Consider the following 20,314-nt stretch of genomic DNA (forward strand, 5'->3'; position numbering starts at 1 on the left):
AAACATCTGTTAATGATTAACACAAACTGAATACTTCCGCCTTGACAAAAGTCCGCAGCTGTGTGAGTAAAGATAAAATTCAAACACTGTAAAACACCACTCTGCTCCTGTTGTGTGTTAAAGCTCATTACCCGCACGTCACTTACAGGAAACCTGGAGGTAGACTGAACAGTTTCTGTGTCATTTACAATGTGACCTGCGTCCGCCATACCGTTATGATAGGACTGCACGGCTGCAACATCCATGTGGTGTGCGTGCGCGCGCGGGGCCGGGGCGCATATGCTTATCAGAGGAGCGGCGCACGTTCACCGTCAAAGTCACAAGAGCTCGAGCCAGCAGCTGATACAAAGGTAACGTTTGCCTGCATGTCTTTCATCTTTATTTAAATATTTTCATCATCTCTTGAGACCGACCCCACGTAAGGGCTGTGTTATAGGTTATGTATTTATAAGAGAGAATAAGAAATTAAACTGTCTCGTCTGAAATTAACTTTCGTTTGAGTGCCGGTTGATGGTTTACCTAATTATAAAATAATAGGATGTATTGTCCTTGTAATAGCAATTAATCACCTTGGTAAAATTAGTACACAATTACTTATTTGAATGTGAAAATGAAACGGGAACTGGGTCATGTTAGGAGGAAATGCTTTGGTGAGCACGGATTAATGTCAATATCGTCATTATTAGACGCTTTTTTGACCTAATACAATCGTTGATTATCCTTCTATTCACTCTGAGAGGATTATTCTGAGACATTTCTAGAAACATCCAGAAGCCGTGTGCAGCACCCCTAAATCTCCCCAAATAACCCTGTGCTGAGCCTGTAGTCAGGTGTAGATCTTCGATAAGAAGTAGGTCCATACCCCACAGGCTGTCTACACACCAGGGCGACATAGGCATTTATGACGAACGTCTGTATTTGACGCATTATATGTCAATACGTTGGAAATTAGATTTGGCTTGGTATATAGGTGACAGTTTCTTTTGCATCCTTTTATAGTCATTGATGATATTCTCTTGACAGAAGTGAAAATGGCTGAGGATATTCAGGCCAAGCTTGAGAAATATCGCACTGCTCCCTTTGATGCCAGATTCCCCAACTCAAACCAGACCAGGAACTGCTGGTCCAACTACCTGGGTAAGGCTGCAAGTCAAGGTCAAAGCAGTAAACTCATTAAAACCACGAGGACACACTGTGTAATCCTGATATTAAAGGTCCCATATTATGAAAAGAAAATCTCTTTTGTCTTCTTTTATGTCTCACATTATAAAGCAGGTCAGTGTGCTATATAAATACTGTGAAAGAATAAGAACACTCAATCCACAGAGAAATGCACGCAGTCTGTATTCAGAAACTGTCTTTAAACGAGCCGTCAGGACTGACGGTGCAGAGATGCCAAGAGCTGGAAATGCTGCTCAGTCAGAGCAGACAGAGGGTGAATACAGGTATCTTCAGACAGAACCATGAGAAAAACGTGTCGTTTGAACATTAAAGTCTGTAAACAACTCAAAATTCAACAATCAACCCTAAAAGGAGCATGATATGGGACTATTAAAATAGTCAGAGCCTGGAACTGGATCGAGGCCATAGGCTTTTTAAAAATATTCATTGTTGTTTTTTCTCTATTAATAGACTATCACCGCTGCCAGAAAGCTCTGGATGCTAAAGGAGTGGACACCGCCCCCTGTGACTGGTACAAGAGAGTCTACAAATCACTCTGCCCCATGTCCTGGGTAATATTATTGTTTTATTATTTTTTATGAGAGAAACCACTGTCCAAGAAGATACAGGTAGGATGAATAGTAATGGCAGAATTGACATTGTACTCTCCCCCATGTGGGCTGAGTTTGTTTAGCAGGGGTCAAACAACTTTATCGTTCCTCACATTCCTGTGAGTCTGCTCGGTCCTGAGAATCAAAATAAGTTTTTTTTAAATTTTCTGCTTTAAATAATTCTCAGCCCAAATAAAAACACAGGAAGGTCCAGTATCTTAACCTTCCAAAGCAAATCCTAAGAAAAAGGTTTTCCACATTTGATATCATTACCACTTTTCCCCAAAATTGACATGCCATTGACAAATTCTTCACACTGCTCCGGCACACAATACATCTATGCTGAATCACATTGGGCAGAAAACTGTAGGTGCATTTCTCTCAATGGGCTGAAACTGTCATGCCTGTTGTACTTTCAAATCACACCTCAATCAGTGATGTCAAAGTATCTCTTCACAATAAGATTTCATCAGACCAAATATATCTACAATGTTTAACCCAAGTCAGCACCTATGCACAGTCCCATTATGTTTTACAGACATTTGTAGTTCACTTATAACGTTAAACACATTTTTTATCTTGCATTTTGCTGAACTCTCACCTCCCTTTGTATCGTGTGTCAGGCAAGGCTTTTGCACAGCCTAATTAAGCCTCAAAGTTGATCTCATACGTAGGAGGTACGAGATAAACTTAGATCTCAAAAAAATTTCACCTTGTCTTTTAAGGCTTCTGTGGCCCTGACATCACTGATAATGAAAAAACAAAAGTATGGTTGAGGATTGACTTATTTTCTCATGACATAAAGTGTTCATCTTTTTTTTGTACCCTTTGTGAAGTCAGAAAAATAAGTTTCCTTCTGAAATTATGTCATTTTAGGTTCAGAAATGGGATGACCAGAGAGAAGAGGGGATCTTTCCAGGGAAAATCTGAGACTGCCTTTTCCAAAGTCTGCAAAGATGGGATCTTTTCGGCTAAATCTTTGAATAAGTGGTGGGAGGCCGTGTGGCTCCATCACCACATTACTGATGCTCTGTCTGCAACTTAATGATAAACATAAAAAAAACGTGAAATATACAGCAGACTGTGCATTAAAGTGTATCTCAGGATATTTTTTTTTCTTCATCCCACCACTGTAAATGTCGTCTTTTTCATAAAAAGTATGGAAGATACATATACTGTATATATATATATATGTATATATATATATATATACATATATATATATATATATATATATATATATCTATATCACATTTTATTAATTTCAAATGAACCTACATCAAATATACATATTTAATCAAGATTAGAAAAATAATTAAATATTTCTAGACACTAAATGTCCCACATACAATAACAGACCACCCTTCAGAGCAGAACTGAGATAAAGAGTAATGACCCTTGTTGCTGTTGGCGGACACGCTGAAATTAAATACATAAAACTGCATTTCATATACAATTACTCCCATCATGAGAAAGGAGTATGAAATGGTTCAAAAATGGGGCTCAATGACGCAGTAAAAACTCCTCCAAACAAAAGTATCTAACATTATAAGATGGTAACAGCTAATTTCCCATGCAACTAGTTAGTACAGTAAATATTGAATGAATGTATAGTACGACACCAACTACTAAGTATTATAGTGAAGATAGAACCAGATAAATCCCTTTTTTTTAAAAGATACGTTTTCTCAATTTGAGGTAAGGTTATAGTATTTGCATATTAGAAGTTGCCTGTTGCTGAATCTACTCAAAATCTAAAGTGGCAAATGCAGATTTTTTTTCTATTTCCAACCAAATTACTAAAACTGCTTAAATGGCTCAAGAAATGTTTGCCTCCATAAAATCTACCTTATATAGCAACTTTGATTAAAGGTCACTTGGATTGCAAACAAGTTTATTTTATTCTACCTACTGCTAAGCAGAAAAGAAATATACTGACCTAATTTTGTGAAGCCAAATATATATTGAAGATTCAAGTGTAAAGTATGAAGCTTCAAATTGAGATGTACAAAAATCGGACCACTGTACTTTTTTCCTTTTTTTGTCGTAACTACTTTAGCTGTCGATATAAATCTTTCAAAAGGTGAAAAGCTCTCTGGAAGCACTTCCCACAAATAAAACCATAGGCTTTGAAATATATTAGCCAAAATATATAAAACATGAATAGATATAAATCAGTGTCTGCATAGCATTACGTTGGTTGGTGTACTGGCGGTGTGTTAGTCAATTCTCATACCCATTAGGCAAAGAGCTGATCTTCTAGGCTCATCAGTGAATACAATTGAATAATAACTGTAGCATTGGCCACATCCTGATGTGAGACTGTATTCATGTGGCCTTGGAGCTTATTTATTTATTTATTTTAAGTATTTACACGCCACAAGCAGCATTTAAATATGCAGCACAAAAGTCACAAGTAGCAGCCACAGATATAGTGTTTAGTACTAGGCACAATAATAGGGCTGATAAAAATGCAGCCTCACAGGTTTATCCTGGCACTGTGGGAGGGACAGCTGGGGAAACTATACAGTACAGGATCAGGATAACGTGTGTCTAGGTGTGGAAAGGGGAGTGATCCAACCATAAATGTGTGTGTGTGTGTGTGTGTGTGTGTGTGTGTGTGTGTGTGTGCGCGCACAAACCCACTGTTATCTGTGCAAGCTGTGTTCTCTTCAGCGTGGACCATGTGAGCACTGTCAAGCCGCCATGATATAAACCACGGCTGCTTTGGGTTTTAATGTGAGGGAGGTTTTCAGAAGTCACCCACCAAAAAGTGGGCTTTAAAAGTCAGTCTTAGGTCCTCTTTTAATTTGGCTCTCTGTGTATGAGCACGGAATCCACATCTGTCATCATCAGTACCTCGGTCAGTACCTCCTCTTTCCATGTTTCCCGCCATCAGTCATGCAGGTTTTAGGCCGAAGAGCTGCATTAAGGCAGAACAAATAGGCTTTTAGTTAAGAACTGGATTCAGTTTTTTTTTTAAAAGTCCACTTGTTTCCCCCTGACTCACCTGGATCTGCCGTCTGCTTCTTCTTGTTGTGATGGACTATCTGATTCTCATTGGTCATCTTCACATCCTGGTCCTCTACATAATTACTGCAACACAGCGAGAAAATGAGAGACACAGTGGACACATGAGCAAGTTGGTTTGCGCCCGTGGAAAAGTGGAATAACACCAAAAATGGAGGGCTAACTGATAACAAAGCTTGAAGCCAGCAGGCCCAGGCCTTGAGACCAGAGATGGAGCTAGAGAGGTAACAGAGAGAGAGAGAGAGAGAGAGAGAGAGAGAGAGAGAGAGAGAGAGAGAGAGAGAGAGAGAGAGAGAGAGAGAGAGAGAGAGAGAGAGAGAGAGAGAGAGAGAGAGAGAGAGAGAGAGAGAGAGAGAGAGAGAGAGAGAGAGAGAGAGAGAGAGAGAGAGAGAGAGAGAGAGAGAGAGAGAGAGAGAGAGAGAGAGAGAGAGAGAGAGAGAGAGAGAGAGAGAGAGAGAGAGATCACAAGTCGGGCATGTGGTAAGGGGGGTGTGGGGTGACTGGGGGACATTTGAGGGCACTGGAGGAATCTTCACTACAGGGATTGACCACAGGGAGGTGCTGACACAGGGCTTTTCACAGGCTCTGTTACTCACTGTTGATGGTGTCTGCTGCCACGAGGGCTGAAGTGGACAAGAGTTGGAACAATGGGGTTGAATCTAACCTTCTTTGTCATTTGAATGCTGAACTTGAACAATTTGCGAAAATGCCGGAGAAGTCGTAACTTAGGTAAATGATGTGTGAAAAAAAGATGGAAAAGATGCATATGTTGCTATATGCTATGAAACCAAGCAGTCAACTATACATCTATATCCTAAAAATCAAGGGTACCTGATGACCGTGTTCCTCTCACGGTGTGTGATGTAGGTGTTGTCTGTGAACAGGATGGTGTGGTAGGGCACCACAGGATCACAGTTGGGCAGAATGCCTCGTGCCACATTGCTTACGCTGTCCAAGATGCCGTTATACACCAGGAGGTCGTCCACCAGCAGCTGGACAGACACACACACACACACACACACACGCACACACAGATTGGTGCATGAGGGGCCAAATGTTAAAAGAAGCAGTTACCCACAGCAGACAGAGAGGCTTACCCCAAACTCCTTTACTCCCCTCTGTGGCGTTTTTGAGTAATTCCACAATTTGATCATGGACACTGTCATCGGCTGATCGAAGATGACGTACACACGGTTAACCTATGTGGAAAACAATCGATACACTTACGCAAATGTCCAGGGAAAGCTCTACTCTCTGTGTGTTGACTTGAGTCTCATTTTCTCACCAGTCCTGGGAGCACAGGGGCCAACCACATATATCTTCCATCGTGGGTACTGTTGACTCCATCTATTAATTTATCCGGAGTCCTCACATCACCGCTAACATTGTCCAGTACGTTAACACTGTCTGGAAAAGCAGCGATGTCTGGTGGATGTAATGTTGAGGAACAGACACTTTAATGCGGCTAAACATTTACCACCAAAGTCAGTCGTTAACTGTATGCATCCTCTCTCTGAATCTGATCAAAATAAGAGTTATTGTGTAGCAGTTATGACCTTTAAACTCTACTCTGTAGTAATCCTTTTTTGCTAATCCAAAATTGCAATGACATTTTCAGAATACACACAAAACACAATAATCTCTTGGTATCAGGGTTGATTTTAATATTCATACCCCTAAATAACAGATAATAGGAGAATAATTGTAAATGCGTGACTTTTAGTCTCTGAGATAACATGGATGCATTCTAGATGGAGAAGAGAGTTCAGGGTTGTGGTCGACGTAAACTCATACGGAAGGATACTGTTGTCACTGAGATTGATCTTCTCGTGGTTCTGGTCATAAAATTCAAGGCCGTTGAGGCCGATGTAGTACGGGTCGCCCCAGGTTGTTAACAGCTGCAGCTGAAAGATAACTGACAGGTAAAGGTCAAGGAATATACAACATGAAATCCGATGTAGAGCACGCATCCGGCCTGTGCTGTGTCATGAGTCATTCCCTTGTTATTTTATACTCCAAGTGCACTACTGTATGTATTTACCCTCCACAATTTTATTTGATTGTCTGAGTTTAAACTTTATCTCCCTGGAAAATTCCAGAAATGAAAAAACCCTGACAATGGTTTGACAAACTTGTGTCTATAAAATAGGTAGTAGTGAATGAGTGATTAAAGACGCAGCCTTAATCCTGAGCAAACATCAGAACAGATCCTCCATTTACCATAAATTAATGTTAACACACAGGGGTGCATTCAGGCTGGCTGCCACAATCCACCTTTGGCATAATAGAAAAATAATAATCATTAAAGGACCACTGGGCTGTTACCATGGCTGCGTAGAGTATTAAACCACATCTGTTACTGATCTGAACTGACATTTTTCAGACCAGACAATGAATCAATGAATTAAAAACAATAAATCAGCGGAATAATCTTTAATGAAAAAAATGTTTCAGCCCCAATCCAGATTAATTAATATTTCCTGAACATATAAATCCAATGTGTTCAATTGCAAATTAACAATCTGGAGAGTCAGTCAGATTTGCCAGGAATGATTTGCCAAATCCAAATATTCAGATGACAATGGGGAAAGGATACATCCGCAAGGCATTATGGGAGCTTCATAGTCCATGCTGGCCTGTTCCTGTTTCTTAGAATTCCCTCTGAATTAGAGACAACAACATTATACATTAGGAAATGTAGTTTTCAAATGTTCTCATAAAATAGCAAAAAGAATGACTCCTACTTGTGGTAGCTCTCAGCACTTTTGTTGTTGGTGGGCGTCTGGAGGAAGTCTACAAAGAGGATCTCCTGGGCAAAGTCAAAGTGACAGTTGCCTGGTCCTTTCCTGATCAGGAATCCCTCCGTTGGGGAGATGGCAACATCATCCATGAACACATGGATCACCTTCACCTGAAACAAAGATTTGGAAATTTGTATGTCTTATGTGTTGCTCATAGTTTCCTAGACAGAACCTTTCTTGTTAGTTTACTTCATTATTTAAAGATTGGTCTTTTGCAACAACACAGTCTGAGCTGACAGAAAAGTGTCTCACCCCTCTGTAAGAGTCCTCGGGGGACTTGTTGTAGTTCCAGATACGGAGTCCAGCGACGGTCTGGGCCTTGTTGAATGTTATGTTTAAGGTGTGGGGCTCTCCATAGGAGAAAGGGATCAGCCACATGTGCTGGTCATCCATGGTAATGTTGTGGCCATCTATAAGTCTGGGTGATAGAAACAGACACTGAAGACTGCACCAGACATAATGATCATTATGATCTGATCTAAGTCTGGATTCTAGACTATTCTTGAGAGCAGGGAAGGAGAAGTAAGATTAGGTTTTGTACAGATTTTTAGAATAAAGAATTCCACGTACAGAAACCAAAAATGTCCACACACTCCAAGCCTTTATCATTACATCTAAATTGTTACTATAAACGCAATTACGAAAGGCAAGAGGATGCATGAACATTCTCAATAGTAGATGACGCTCTAATGACGCAGCAAAATGGAAAAACATTTTCTTTTCATTTCCCCCTTTGTCCATATTTGTCAATCTAGCTCTGGTCAGTTCCATGTGAAGCCAGGAGACAATAAACAAATATGACGACGGAACCATTTCATTTGAAAAATTAAAAACAATCTGCTTTACATGAGTAAAGACTAAGAAGGAATATTTTCAATAATAACATTGAAAACATAACCTCTAAAATTAACAATTTTTTCAAACTTTGTACAAACCCAAGATTGTACAAGCGTGAACTATGATTTAGAAATGTATATGCAGAAAGTAGAGTGATCAAACTGGTAAGAATGAGAAGGATCAGTCTCAAAAATGAAAGTTATTCTACCACAATGTATTCAACATTTTCAGCATGTACTGTCAGACTTACTTATCAAGCGTGCGCAGGTCGTATTCGTACTCAGGAAGGTCGTTGAGGTCCTGGGGCGAGGCGGCCATCATACTGAGGTCTAAAGGTACACTCTCTCCATCCTTCCCCACCACCTCCAGTCCTGCCAGGCCCATGTAGTGGGAGTCCCCCCAAGTCAACAGCTCTAGTCTAAGGCCTGGGGTGGCGGGAGACCATTTTTGTAAGTATCTAAACAACTGAACTGATCATGGGACGACAGGATGTTGATTATCTACTCACACTTCCCAGTGTACATCCCAGGAATATGCTCCATGTTGTCTTCAGACTGGCTTACACAGGGGTTGAGGTGGAGTTTCAACTAAGAGACCATGTGAACGCATTAAAAACATTGTTGTGTTACACTGTCTTGTTGATGGTGTGACGAGTAATTTACTCTCTAATTTACTGTCATTCCTCAGCAATGGAGGAATGACGGTTGTCACCATACCAGAATTTAATTTTTTTAAGGATCTGGATCTTTGTTAAGTTATCACTGTCACAGATGAGGATAAGGTGCCTAGATTTACCAGCATTAGACTCTGACATTTAACACTAATGAAGTTGTACTTGAATGAAAATCTGTACCTACTGCTAAAACGGCATTTACTTACTTTGAGGTCTTCCTCTCGGAAGCCAGCCTGTGTGAAGGGTCTTTCTTCTCCCTCTCCATCAGCGGTGCGTGGTCTCTGCAGCTCCTCCTCAGCCCCCAGGCTCTCAGGACCCTCGCCTTCACTGAGGAAGGTTTCATCATAACGAGACATAGCCTCCAGGATCTCATCATCAGTGGTGAAGAGGATAGTGTCACCAAACTGGTCCAACTCTGAAGTGACAGCCGAGTGAGTAAAAAGGGAAATGTTGATCAAAAGTAAAACACACAGGAGCATTAAAAAACATGTGAGGCTGTTCTGTTCAGCTACCTCCAGACAGGGTCCCGGAGGCCTTGGCAATCTCGCCCCTGAAGATGCACCGTCCATCTAGCAGCATTTCCACCTCCTTCACCCCTCGGAAGGAGTGAATGCGGGACTTGTTGTAGTTCCACACGCGGATCATGGCCACCTGGTTGGGAGCCCCAAAGTCCAGGAAGATGGTGTGGTTACATCCGGGAGTGAACGGCGCGAGCCAAAGATGCATGTCATCCTGGGTACGATTAACGCCATCGATCAAGTTAGTGACCACTCGTGGGTCTTTACCGTATGCAGGCAGGATGTTGATGTCTGAAGGGTCAGCACTGATGTGAGCAGGTCGTAGGGGCTCTCCGCTGGAACTGAACACCTCGAGACTGTTCAGTCCCACATAGTGGCGATCACCCCAGGTAGACAGGATGTTGATGACTAGCCTTTGGCCCTGCGGCAGCACAGGGATCTCAAACTCGTCCTCCCGTTCCATGGATGGATCATCCTCCGGACCTTCACACATCGCCCCCTGAGTGGTGAAGGAGGAATGAGGGCTCATGGGTGCTATGGAAGGGTTGACTGGAATTGTAGGTGGACCACGGCCCTGGCGCTGGAGGAATTCATCAAAGATGTCCCCTTCAAAGCCCATGTTGGAGATGCGTCCGCGTTGGCATTGGTTGAACTTAGTGAGAGAGTCCCAGGACTCCATGAGGGTGTCATCCTGTTGACTGTGTAGCTGGGCCAGAGAGGTGCACTGCCTCCTGCTAGAGTTCACCAATGACATCGGCTCCTCTGGAGAATAAAGATTAGCTAGATTAGATTAGCTATTAATTGCTAACATTTTTGCTACAAAACTGTAAAATTGCCTTTACATTTATCGTCACACATGCCACACACTAAACATGTTATCTCTGTCTAGTTATAAATGTAAAAAATAAGACCATTTCAAATAATACTGTGTATTTAACAGTTTAAAATGTGAGAAAAAGAGATCTAAACAAACATGTACAGTGTCCCTGGGATGTAGATGGGAAAGTGTGAGTACTTGTGTAAGCCTACAAACAGACCTTAAATCAAGTGGTTTATTTATTTATAGTCTGGGAGATTGCGGGTTTATAATGGACGAGACAGTCAGCTTGGTAACACGACAATCTGCCCCTTTCCACAATCATATTCAAATTTAGAAAGATGTTTATGACAAGATGACAATTTTCTGATCAGTTAAAGGTGATGAAGTGTACAGACTTAGACTTCGACTTCTCCTTATTGATCCCTTTGGGATGACTCCCGCAAGGAAATTGAATTTCCAGCAGCTTACAAAAACACAAGGGAGGTATAAAAAAATAAACAAATAAAATAAGAAATACAGTATAAGATAACCAATAAACTCTTGGCTAAATAAATACAGAAAGTATAAAAACCAATAAACAGTAAACAACAAACTCTTAGTTAAATATATATGAAGTAGATGTAAGAATGCCACACAACCCAGATAGTACCCAACTGAAGTATTATAAACTGTCCCAATATAATGTTTGTCTTTCTTCCGATTCCTTGTTTGGGAATTACAGATAGTTAGATTAATACAGTGGATGCAGATGTGTGATAGTTTGTGAGTAGCCTGATTGGTTAATTATAGGTAAACACAGCACAAAATAAAGGGTGCAGTGATCACATATGAAGGTTTCCCTTTATGTTTCATTAGGTATCAGAACTTTAAACAATATTACCTGTGTTTGACAGTGCAGTAGCTCTGAGGTGCTGCTCTTCTGTCTGCCTGGCAGTGACTGCACTGTTTCGAAATGAGCTCCTTCGTCCGCTGATGGGCCTGTCTGACGTTTGCTCTGCGAGCTCCTCCAGCAGGTCGCAGCTCAGGTCCAAAGAGTCAGCCTTCCACTGACCCCCGTTCACTGTCCTCTCCACCCCCCTGCACACCCGGGCCGGGTTACACGGCAGCTCCGGGAGCATTGAAGAGGTCGAGACCGATGGAGATTTGGGCTCTGCAGAATGCTGAGGCACCAGCCATCGGGGCCTCTCCCTGATGGCCTCGCAGCCCTCTGGAGCTCCTCTGTTCAGGGGCTGCAGCCATTGGGGGGCCACCCGTGAGGAGGACGGCTGGGTGGTGACCGTCTGCTCCATGGGTGCAGGTGGCTCCAAATGCTGCCTGAGAGAGAGGGGCTCCTCTGAGGCAGTTAGGTCGAAAGAGTTCCTTTGTGCGGCGGAGCGACGGGCGGAGGATGAAACCCCCACCGGCGAAGGAGGGATGGGTGGGAGCAGCGTATGTGATTTCTCTTGCATCTCTATCATAGCCTGGCCTACGTCTGATGGCTGCAGATTCCAGCTGTGGTGGTGCTGGGTGCTGCTGCTCTCTCCACCCTGTCCGACCTCATGGCCCTGGGGGCTGGCGCCCCGTAGACTGTGTCCTGAAGACACAGGGCTGGAAAAGAAGGAGTCGGACACCTGGAAATCCTGGAGATCAATTGTGGTGCTGTAGTCAAAGACCTGGTTGCCGCAGCCCTTCTCAAGCTCACCTTCAAACACTAATGTGCTGTTAAGGTACAGCTTTATATGCCGTGCACCAATGTCAAGATCCTAAAAAAGAAAGAAAACTTAAATTTACCTGAATATACAGTCCAGTGACACACTACAAAATGTAAAGTTATTTTAGAATTTAAAATCTCACATGTATACAAACTAAATTTCACATATAAAATAAAGTAAATATATCAAATACAAATAAATCAAAAAGAAAGGATTTGGGGTTAAATTGTTTCAGAGGAAAATATTATGCAATAATAAAGTATGTGATTTAAGAAAAGCAACGCAAGCTGCAAAACTTAAAAACATAATATCCCAAAACATGTCATTCTTGGGAAATTTTAAACATTCAGTAGGGATTCAATGACCTATTTCTCACATACAGAGTACAAGCTCTCCAAGCTAGCAGTAATTAGTGCTCTCGCAGATAGAAAGTCATGGCTGCCATGAAGAAATGGCTAAAGCCCAACTCAAATCTGCGTGATCCTCTGGAGTCTAGACGGTAAACTAATATACACCCAGGTTAATCAAGAACCTATTCCCCACCGACATCCTTACCTTCCAGGTTCAAGACATCATGTAACTTTAGATAGCTGTAGTAATACAATGGGGTATTTGTATCCCTCTATGGGCAGCAGCGAGGTTGAGAGGCAGAAGCCCACGTTTCCCATAACACTAATCCTCTGGGGCTAATCTCTTGCTGTTCCACATTTGGACAGTCTGACTGGCAGCTGCACCGGCCAATGCTAAAAGGGAACCACTCCCCCTGACGGAACCGCGCCAATACAGTTGCCTGTATTACAGTGACAACACCCAGTATTATGGACTCTAGTGCTCCAGACAGTGAAATGAGTAATCTCTGAACTGAAGAGAGAGATAAATCAAAAGAACGGATTGCACTTGCTGAACAAATGTTATCTGACAGATAGACTTCTTATAATCTCTAATGAGAAATAAACAAAAAAATAAAAAGCACATACATTGAGGCATCTGTTGTAGTTCCAGACTTTGATGCGAGATATTCCAAAGTCTGGGGAGCGTTCTGTGTTCCTGATGATGAAGTAGAGCTGGATGGGGGGGTGGAAGGGACACGTCCACATGTGACGCTCTTTCGTGGTCTGCCAACCAAAGAGAATAGACCAAAATCATTCATTCACAAAGGACAGGTACTACCTGATTCATTAACGGAATAAATAAAAATAAAATGGAATGAAATACTATCGTGTGTGTGACTGTGTATGTCCCTATGTGTGTGGCTGCATGGAGCTTTGGGGAGATGGCATGGGAAGTGACGGGCTGGCTCCTTATTTGTTAAACACAGTCAGCTGGTGCACAGGAAATGTAGCACATTTTACAGCTTGTCACACACATTCAGTGCATATCAAATGGATCAGTGTGGAGAGAGAACGTTGATGTGAAGCTGTAGTCAGACGCTTGATTGCTGTTAGGACACAGAAAATGTATACTAAAAATAGATTTCCCTCTTCGGGGCGCCCAATGGCTCAGTGGTTCAGCGGTCGAGCGGGTGCCCCATATACAGAGGCTGAAAGTCCTCACTGCAGCGGCTCGGGTTCGACGTTGACCTGTGGCCATTTGCTTCATGTAGCCCCCTCTCTCTCTCCTATTTCCTGTCAATTTTCAGCTGTACTATAATAAAGGCAAAAAAACTGTGGACGCATATCCAACATGGGCTTCAAAGGTGACAAGCTTGTAAACAATAGCTGCATCCCATTTAGGCGTTCCCTATTTTTGGGCATGCTTGTTTACTGTCATGGCCTACTGGGACAATAAAATGGAACAGGGCCATAATTAATGTGCTTTTCCTGCTGCGAAAATAATCTACTGTACTTTTAATTTTATCCAGAGATAATTCGAAAATGTGATGATGATGGAAAAATTAGCATTGGCTCACCTTCACCTTTCCACTGACAAGCGCCCCCAGATTCCCGGGGTAGTCGGCGTTCCTGATGTCTAGGTCGTGAGAAGACACATACAGCTTCTTGTTTCTGAGGCAGAAGAACTGCAACTCAGTCAGTCCAACCTGCAAAGCGTTCCCCCAGTTTGACAGAATCTCCATGGTAACATACAATGCAGGGGTGACCTCTGCCGAGGACAGCCTTCTCTGTAATGACAACACAAAACATTCACGAGAGCTTCTCTACGCTTATGTCTCAATCACACCCAGCAACAGCATGAGAGTTATTCATACTGAACTGTGAGACGGCGATACTGACTCACCGGCTGCTTGTTATAGTCTGCTTTGACACTCTGAGGAATGTTATAGCTAGGTCCTTCTTCAAGTTTCTCCAAGGCTTTCAGCAGTTTGTGTTGTTGCCTGAACAGAAGGATGACATCCTCACATCTGCTGCTTGGTCTATGGCACCTGACCTTCATTTTAGGGGTGAGTGATAGCTAAGCACTATGGAAGCTATTCTGATAAATAATTCTCAGAGGTCAGAGGGTGTACAAGCCATAAATGTCTGTTTGTATTAGTTTCTATAAAACACTATTATGTTAATTCTGATACTAAAGGGTGCACCACTATAAAGTACTAGGTTTCTATATCCCTCAGGAGACAGGATGTATAGACATTATAAAGGTGCCATATCTGTCAGCTTACCCGGTGCCCATAAGTGTGATTCTCTGCATGGCCACAGTGACCCTGTTCTCAACCTTGTCATGACTGTTGTGGTGCACTAAGCCATTCATCATCTGGTGTCCCCTGCCCTGGATAAAGAGGAAGCAAAATAATAGAGTCAGAGATACATAAGCTTTAGGGCTATGTGTGGGGTCATAGGTGGATAGTGAAAAAAAAACATCAAGCTGTAATTGACTGTTAATAATGTAAATGTGTACTGATGTAAATTTGGTTAGAGGTGGCTTATGACAGGCTGACCGTGTTGCGGCTAAAGAGCTCGGGACTCTGCACCGGGTCGTTTTCTCTCTGGATGGCTTGGCACACCTTGAACGCCATGTCCCCAGAGTCTCGCTCCTCAACAGAAGCTTTTCTGGCTGCTGATAGGGGCCTCTCCACCCGACTCCTTGGCCCTTAAGTAAGAAGTACACATCTTTTAACCAATATCGCACACCATTACATTCTAGATTAATCAGTTAATTTTTTGGTCTATAGAATGCCATCCCCATTTCTCAAGTACAAGGTGATGTTTTTAAATATCTCGCTCTGCCAGTCTACAAACCAAAGATATTCAGTTTAGATGATATAAAACTCAGAGAAAATCAGTAAATCCTCATATTTGAGAAGCTGAAAATAGAATTTACTGCCATTTATTCATGAAAATGACTGTAACAATTAATCTAAAAACGATAATCAAAAAGTTGGCGATTATTTTTCCTCGACGAATCGATTAGTCGACTAATACTTGCAGCACCAATACTATTTTAATACTACTGTATGCAGAGTTACAGGGGAAGTCTGCCATTTGTGGACTGTTTATTTTTAAAATGTTAAAAGACTTACTCTGACAATCCCAGCTCTCTTTGGAAGGTGGCCTATCTAATGTTTTGCTCTTCACCAACATAGGCTTGGTGGGTATGAATGGGTCAGTGTTTTCTTTCCTTTTTGCAGACAGAGAACGTTCAATCTTGTGACCTGGGATAATGGAGAAAATTATACATCATATTAGAAATATATTGGGATAATATGAGTTTGAAGGCATAAAACAGCCATGTGCTGGCTAATACAACACTTGAACTGTGCACAGACAGCTAATGTACTTGTCTATGCTCCATGCGCATAGGCAAGTGCTGATGAAGCAGATAAGGAAGACATGGAGCCACTCGGGGCAAGTAAGACTCGCCCAAAAAAATCAATAACAAATTTGCATATGAAAGTGGTAAAGCCGACCTTGAGGTGAGGGTCCAAAGTCCAGGACAATGAGGTTTGCTGAGTCTAAATCGTTATGGGAGCTGCTGGGCCGAGGGTTGGAGGAGGACTTGGTGGACGAGAGTGGCAGCCCAAGTTCATCCAGACTTTCAGTGCTCTCCTCCCTCTCGATATGTTCCTCCACCCACTCCTCGTCTGACTCCTCCCCCGCTGAGCCACGGCTACTTCGCCACATGCTAACCTCCAGGCTGCGACGCAGCACCTAATTTACAAAGGTCAGCGTTTACGCATGCATCCATGCAATCATGAGTGTTAAGCACTCACAGGCACAAATGTATGCAGATGCTTGCAGTCTAAGCATTCCCTTCATTGTGTGAAAACGTCATAAATTAACACCCAGGAGCATGAAACTAATTTAGATGACAAGATAAAATAAAACTGTACATATATCTTCTTGAGCTTACCTTCACTTCCTCAAGGTTGAGAAGTACCTTCTCATTGTGCTCCGGATTTGCTTGGCCTCCTTGGCTCTCGTGCCTAGAGCTGAAGGAGCCCTTGCAGGTGTCCCTTGGGGAGCAGGGACTACGGGGCAAACGCGGACTGGAGCTCTGTATGAAACGAGATGGTTGGATAAAGGGGAAATGGCAGAGATGGAGAGATGCTAAGCAGTACAGACAGCTGCATCTGACACAAAGCCCCTCCCCTAAAAAAACACCCACATACACAGGCTTGGTAGGCACTGTTATGTCTTCACTCTACCTCCATGTCTTCGCTTTCATAGGGCTCAAAATCCTCAGAGTAGTGCTTTTCTGGATAGATCTGTAAACTTGGTCCTTCTTCTGTTCGAATTCGGACAGAATCCTGCATACATGAAGAAAGAAGAAATATTTAATGGGAAAATATTTCTTTCTGATGCACCACAATAAAGGATTAAATATTGGAAACATTTACAGCACCTGCACCCATTCTTTCCTCTGGACCTTTCCTGGGGCAGTGTGGCTCCTCTTCTTGTTGGTCTGCTCAAGGTTGCGGCTTTCTTCAGTTAAGTGGTGGGCACTTCGACAGACATCTGAAGATGAGTAACAGAACAGAAAGGAACATGAGCAGCTTGCAGCAGAATGTTGCCTCAGAGGAGAAGGAACATGCAGTCACATACGCAGATGGTACACAGCGCACAGAGGCAGAGCGAAAAAAAGAAACTGGCTGCCAGCTACAACTGTCACTATCATTTATTCACTGGGACTAGGCATGGGATCATACCATACAAACTACAAGCTGAGGAGTGGTGGCAATTAGCCCATGCTCCATATGGTCTAAAGATGACAGAAACAACAAAAATATGTGTAATGAGAGTATGAGGTGGCACCTTCCATTTCAGGGTAAAAATGGCTGAATTTTCTAGAATAGAATATTTCCCCCTGCACAATAGAGAGGTTAAAAAAATAATGAGGTCTTACATAAGACTTTTGAGGGTCTGTAGGTTTATTTTTGGTCCAGCAGCAGCATACCTGCTGTACGTGCTGTCCTCCAAGAAGGTGAGGAGGTGTCAGACTTGTGGTTGGAGTTCTTGGATTGCTTCCTATTGGCTTCAGCATTGGCTCCATTAAGATAAATGGAAAAACCTTGCTCAAGCTGTTCCAACTCAATCTCCCTGGGGTTTTTGACTTTAAGGCGCTTTAGGATCCTGAAGAGCAAAGAAAACTGGTGATTACCTCAACCATTATGAATAAAAATCCGGCAAACAGTGTATTACATGTTTGAAATAGCTGAGATCAAGATTCAAGAACATCACGCATTTTCAAGCAATTGTCACCCACACTAATTTAGTTTATCTCAAAGCAAGGAACCAATCAGTGCCCCTATTAGGCAGCACTGAAAGCCATGAAGGAGATGTGTATCTCCTCTGTGAAATCTAATCTGTCTCTCCCAAGCAGGCTGTGCTCACACTTCACCTGTTTTTGTGCTGTAGGGCGATTAAATATTCATCCAGAGTGTCATCCACAGCAGAGGATGGCTTCTCTCCTTGGCACGTCTTAATCTCCTTAAAGAACACCAGCATGAGCACACACACACACACACACACACACACACACACACACACACACACACACACACACACACACACACACACACACACACACACACACACACACACACACACACACACACATACATACACATACACACACACACACACACACACACACACACACACACACACACACACACACACACACACACACACAATGCAGAGTCAGAGAAGCCTACATCAGCGATTTGAGGAAAACGGACTGTTACAATAGACCTCGCTGTAGCACAAGTACTCGTAATCACAGACTACAATCAATATCTACTTTATTGTGTACATCACAAAGTTTAAGCAAACAACTTGCACCTCTTGTCTTGATCAAATGAAGAATCAACACAGTGCATGCAATGAGACAAAATGTTTACTGTACATGGTAGATAGACAAAAACACATTTGACCAAGTGGCGAATGGGGGTCACAGCAAAAGGCACTGCTGACACATACGAACACATTGAGGAAAACTACTGACTCAGCACAGGCCAAGATCCCTGGGGAGTAACTCCAACACCTCTATGAATCCATGCCATGTCAAATTCATGCTCTTGTTTAAAAAGGTGGTGCTGCCCTGTTCTCAATCGGTGTGAGGACAACAGAGGTTACATACAGAGTGACCGGAGCAGGAGTTATTACACCATGCGATAATGTGTTCTTGCATAATGCATAAAGCGTAGCCCTTTCATAAAAACTAACATTGACAATAACATGTCACAAATCTGTGGCGTGAACAACCACAATAAAAGTCATGAGAGAGTGATGAACAACGGACCAGTCATGTTTAAAAAGGCACGCTTGGCGAGATTCTGTTTTATAATAAATACATCTGCCAAAAAGGGTCTGACAGAGGGGTCCACAATATGAATTTTGTTCAGACATTGCTGGATTTAATCAAATTGATTTCTGCCTGTTTCTGTTGTTGGCCTTGACCCTCAGCCAGTGGTAAATTAGACAGATATGTGTGTCTTGGAAGGAGCATCAGTTGTCTGCATAACACAGTCACTTACAGCTCATGCCATTATTTTGTTATGAATCATCATGCAAGACAAGCAAGAAAAGAAAAACTCACAAAGCCCTTACTTAATTTCTACAAGTCAACTAGGCTACAGCATCTGTCAATGTCAGGAACAGAAGAAGAGCAAAGAAAATCGAAGGAAGAATAGAGAGCACTTGTTAGTGGCAGATAATAGAGAAACAGAGGGACAACTGCTGCAAAGCGTGGCATGCAAGGATCTTTGCTTACCTCGTTATCCATTGTGTGGCTGCAGAGGATGTTCACATAACCCTATCCCATGTTTTTTTTTAGAGACGGCCGATGAATCTCCAAATAGATCTTCGAAATCGGTGTTGTTTGATTACCACTGCAGAGGGAACACGGATGAGAAGCCCAAGGTTACCTGTCATGAAACCTTAAATTACCTTGAATGCAGTTACAGTGTCGCCCCGCCCGCTGCACGATTCAGCAGACCAAATACATAATTATATTTCCAAACCATACGTAACGCATTTGATCCCAAACAGGTTTCCCCCTCTAAACTCATGTGAAACAGCTTGGCGTTAACCGGACTATTCGTGCAGGGAACTGACAGATGTGGTAACGTTTGCTAACTATAATTCGTATGGCATCAACTTAACACGCTAATTTAGATACATTTCGGACTGTGTTAACGTCACACTGCTAGCATAACGCCAACAAACGGTTTATCGCACAAATTAACTCCGCGGGTACATCGTTAGCTAGCAGCTCAGTTAGCATTGACGCTAACAACAAACAGAGGCTAACTAGTTAGCGTTAGCATGTATCTAGTCAACATTAAATGACACAAAAACAGACTTTTGCTCTCGTATACCTTTTACTCTGGTTCTTCTACATACAAGAAATCCACTTACTGTCCATTAGATTTGAAATTAACTTGTTTTTTTCCTGTGTTTTCTCATGTGCCCAGTGAGTAATGTTGGTTGGTAACCAGGATAGCTCTCCTCCAATGGGGAGAGCCGCATCCGTGTTAAGACACGCCCCCAGCTGCTCCAGCATCCAGACAAGCCTCCACAAAAACCCTGCGCTATGAAACCACTCTTCTGGAGCCCTGAAGGCAGTGGTATGCAGTTATGTCATTCAGTAGCAGCATAGTGTATGATTACAAAGACATAAGGAGATCAGTTAAGTAAAGTCACACAGATTTCCATGGTCCAACAGTCAAAAGTTCAACACTGTTTTTATTTATTATAAATCAATACATTTTATATA

General features: G+C 42.4%; 2 protein-coding genes across 2 annotated transcripts; one reads left to right on the plus strand and one right to left on the minus strand.

The window, feature by feature from the left end:
• The first annotated feature begins 287 nt into the window (after positions 1-287).
• cox6b1 (cytochrome c oxidase subunit 6B1) lies at positions 288-2,904 on the plus strand. Its single transcript, XM_083933343.1, has 4 exons — positions 288-350; positions 1,024-1,137; positions 1,633-1,733; positions 2,649-2,904. Exons 2-4 carry the CDS (start codon positions 1,032-1,034, stop codon positions 2,700-2,702), a joined length of 261 nt encoding a protein of 86 aa, XP_083789469.1. The 5' UTR covers positions 288-350; positions 1,024-1,031; the 3' UTR covers positions 2,703-2,904.
• Positions 2,905-3,196: 292 nt separating this feature from the next.
• On the minus strand, positions 3,197-20,024 carry katnip (katanin interacting protein). Its single transcript, XM_083933331.1, has 28 exons — positions 19,957-20,024; positions 19,310-19,427; positions 17,936-18,024; positions 17,492-17,667; positions 16,940-17,052; positions 16,743-16,844; positions 16,448-16,591; positions 16,005-16,245; positions 15,618-15,749; positions 15,036-15,187; positions 14,760-14,866; positions 14,378-14,474; positions 14,052-14,261; positions 13,120-13,257; positions 11,332-12,193; positions 9,626-10,393; positions 9,320-9,528; positions 8,949-9,027; positions 8,691-8,865; positions 7,856-8,021; positions 7,547-7,713; positions 7,399-7,463; positions 6,607-6,717; positions 6,088-6,227; positions 5,900-6,001; positions 5,634-5,794; positions 4,783-4,868; positions 3,197-4,695 (listed from the first exon to the last, which is right to left on the minus strand). Exons 2-28 carry the CDS (start codon positions 19,319-19,321, stop codon positions 4,637-4,639), a joined length of 4,863 nt encoding a protein of 1,620 aa, XP_083789457.1. The 5' UTR covers positions 19,322-19,427; positions 19,957-20,024; the 3' UTR covers positions 3,197-4,636.
• Positions 20,025-20,314: the final 290 nt, after the last annotated feature.

Source organism: Echiichthys vipera, assembly GCF_963691815.1.
Source record: "Echiichthys vipera genome assembly, chromosome: 18".
Lineage (NCBI taxonomy): Eukaryota > Metazoa > Chordata > Actinopteri > Perciformes > Trachinidae > Echiichthys > Echiichthys vipera.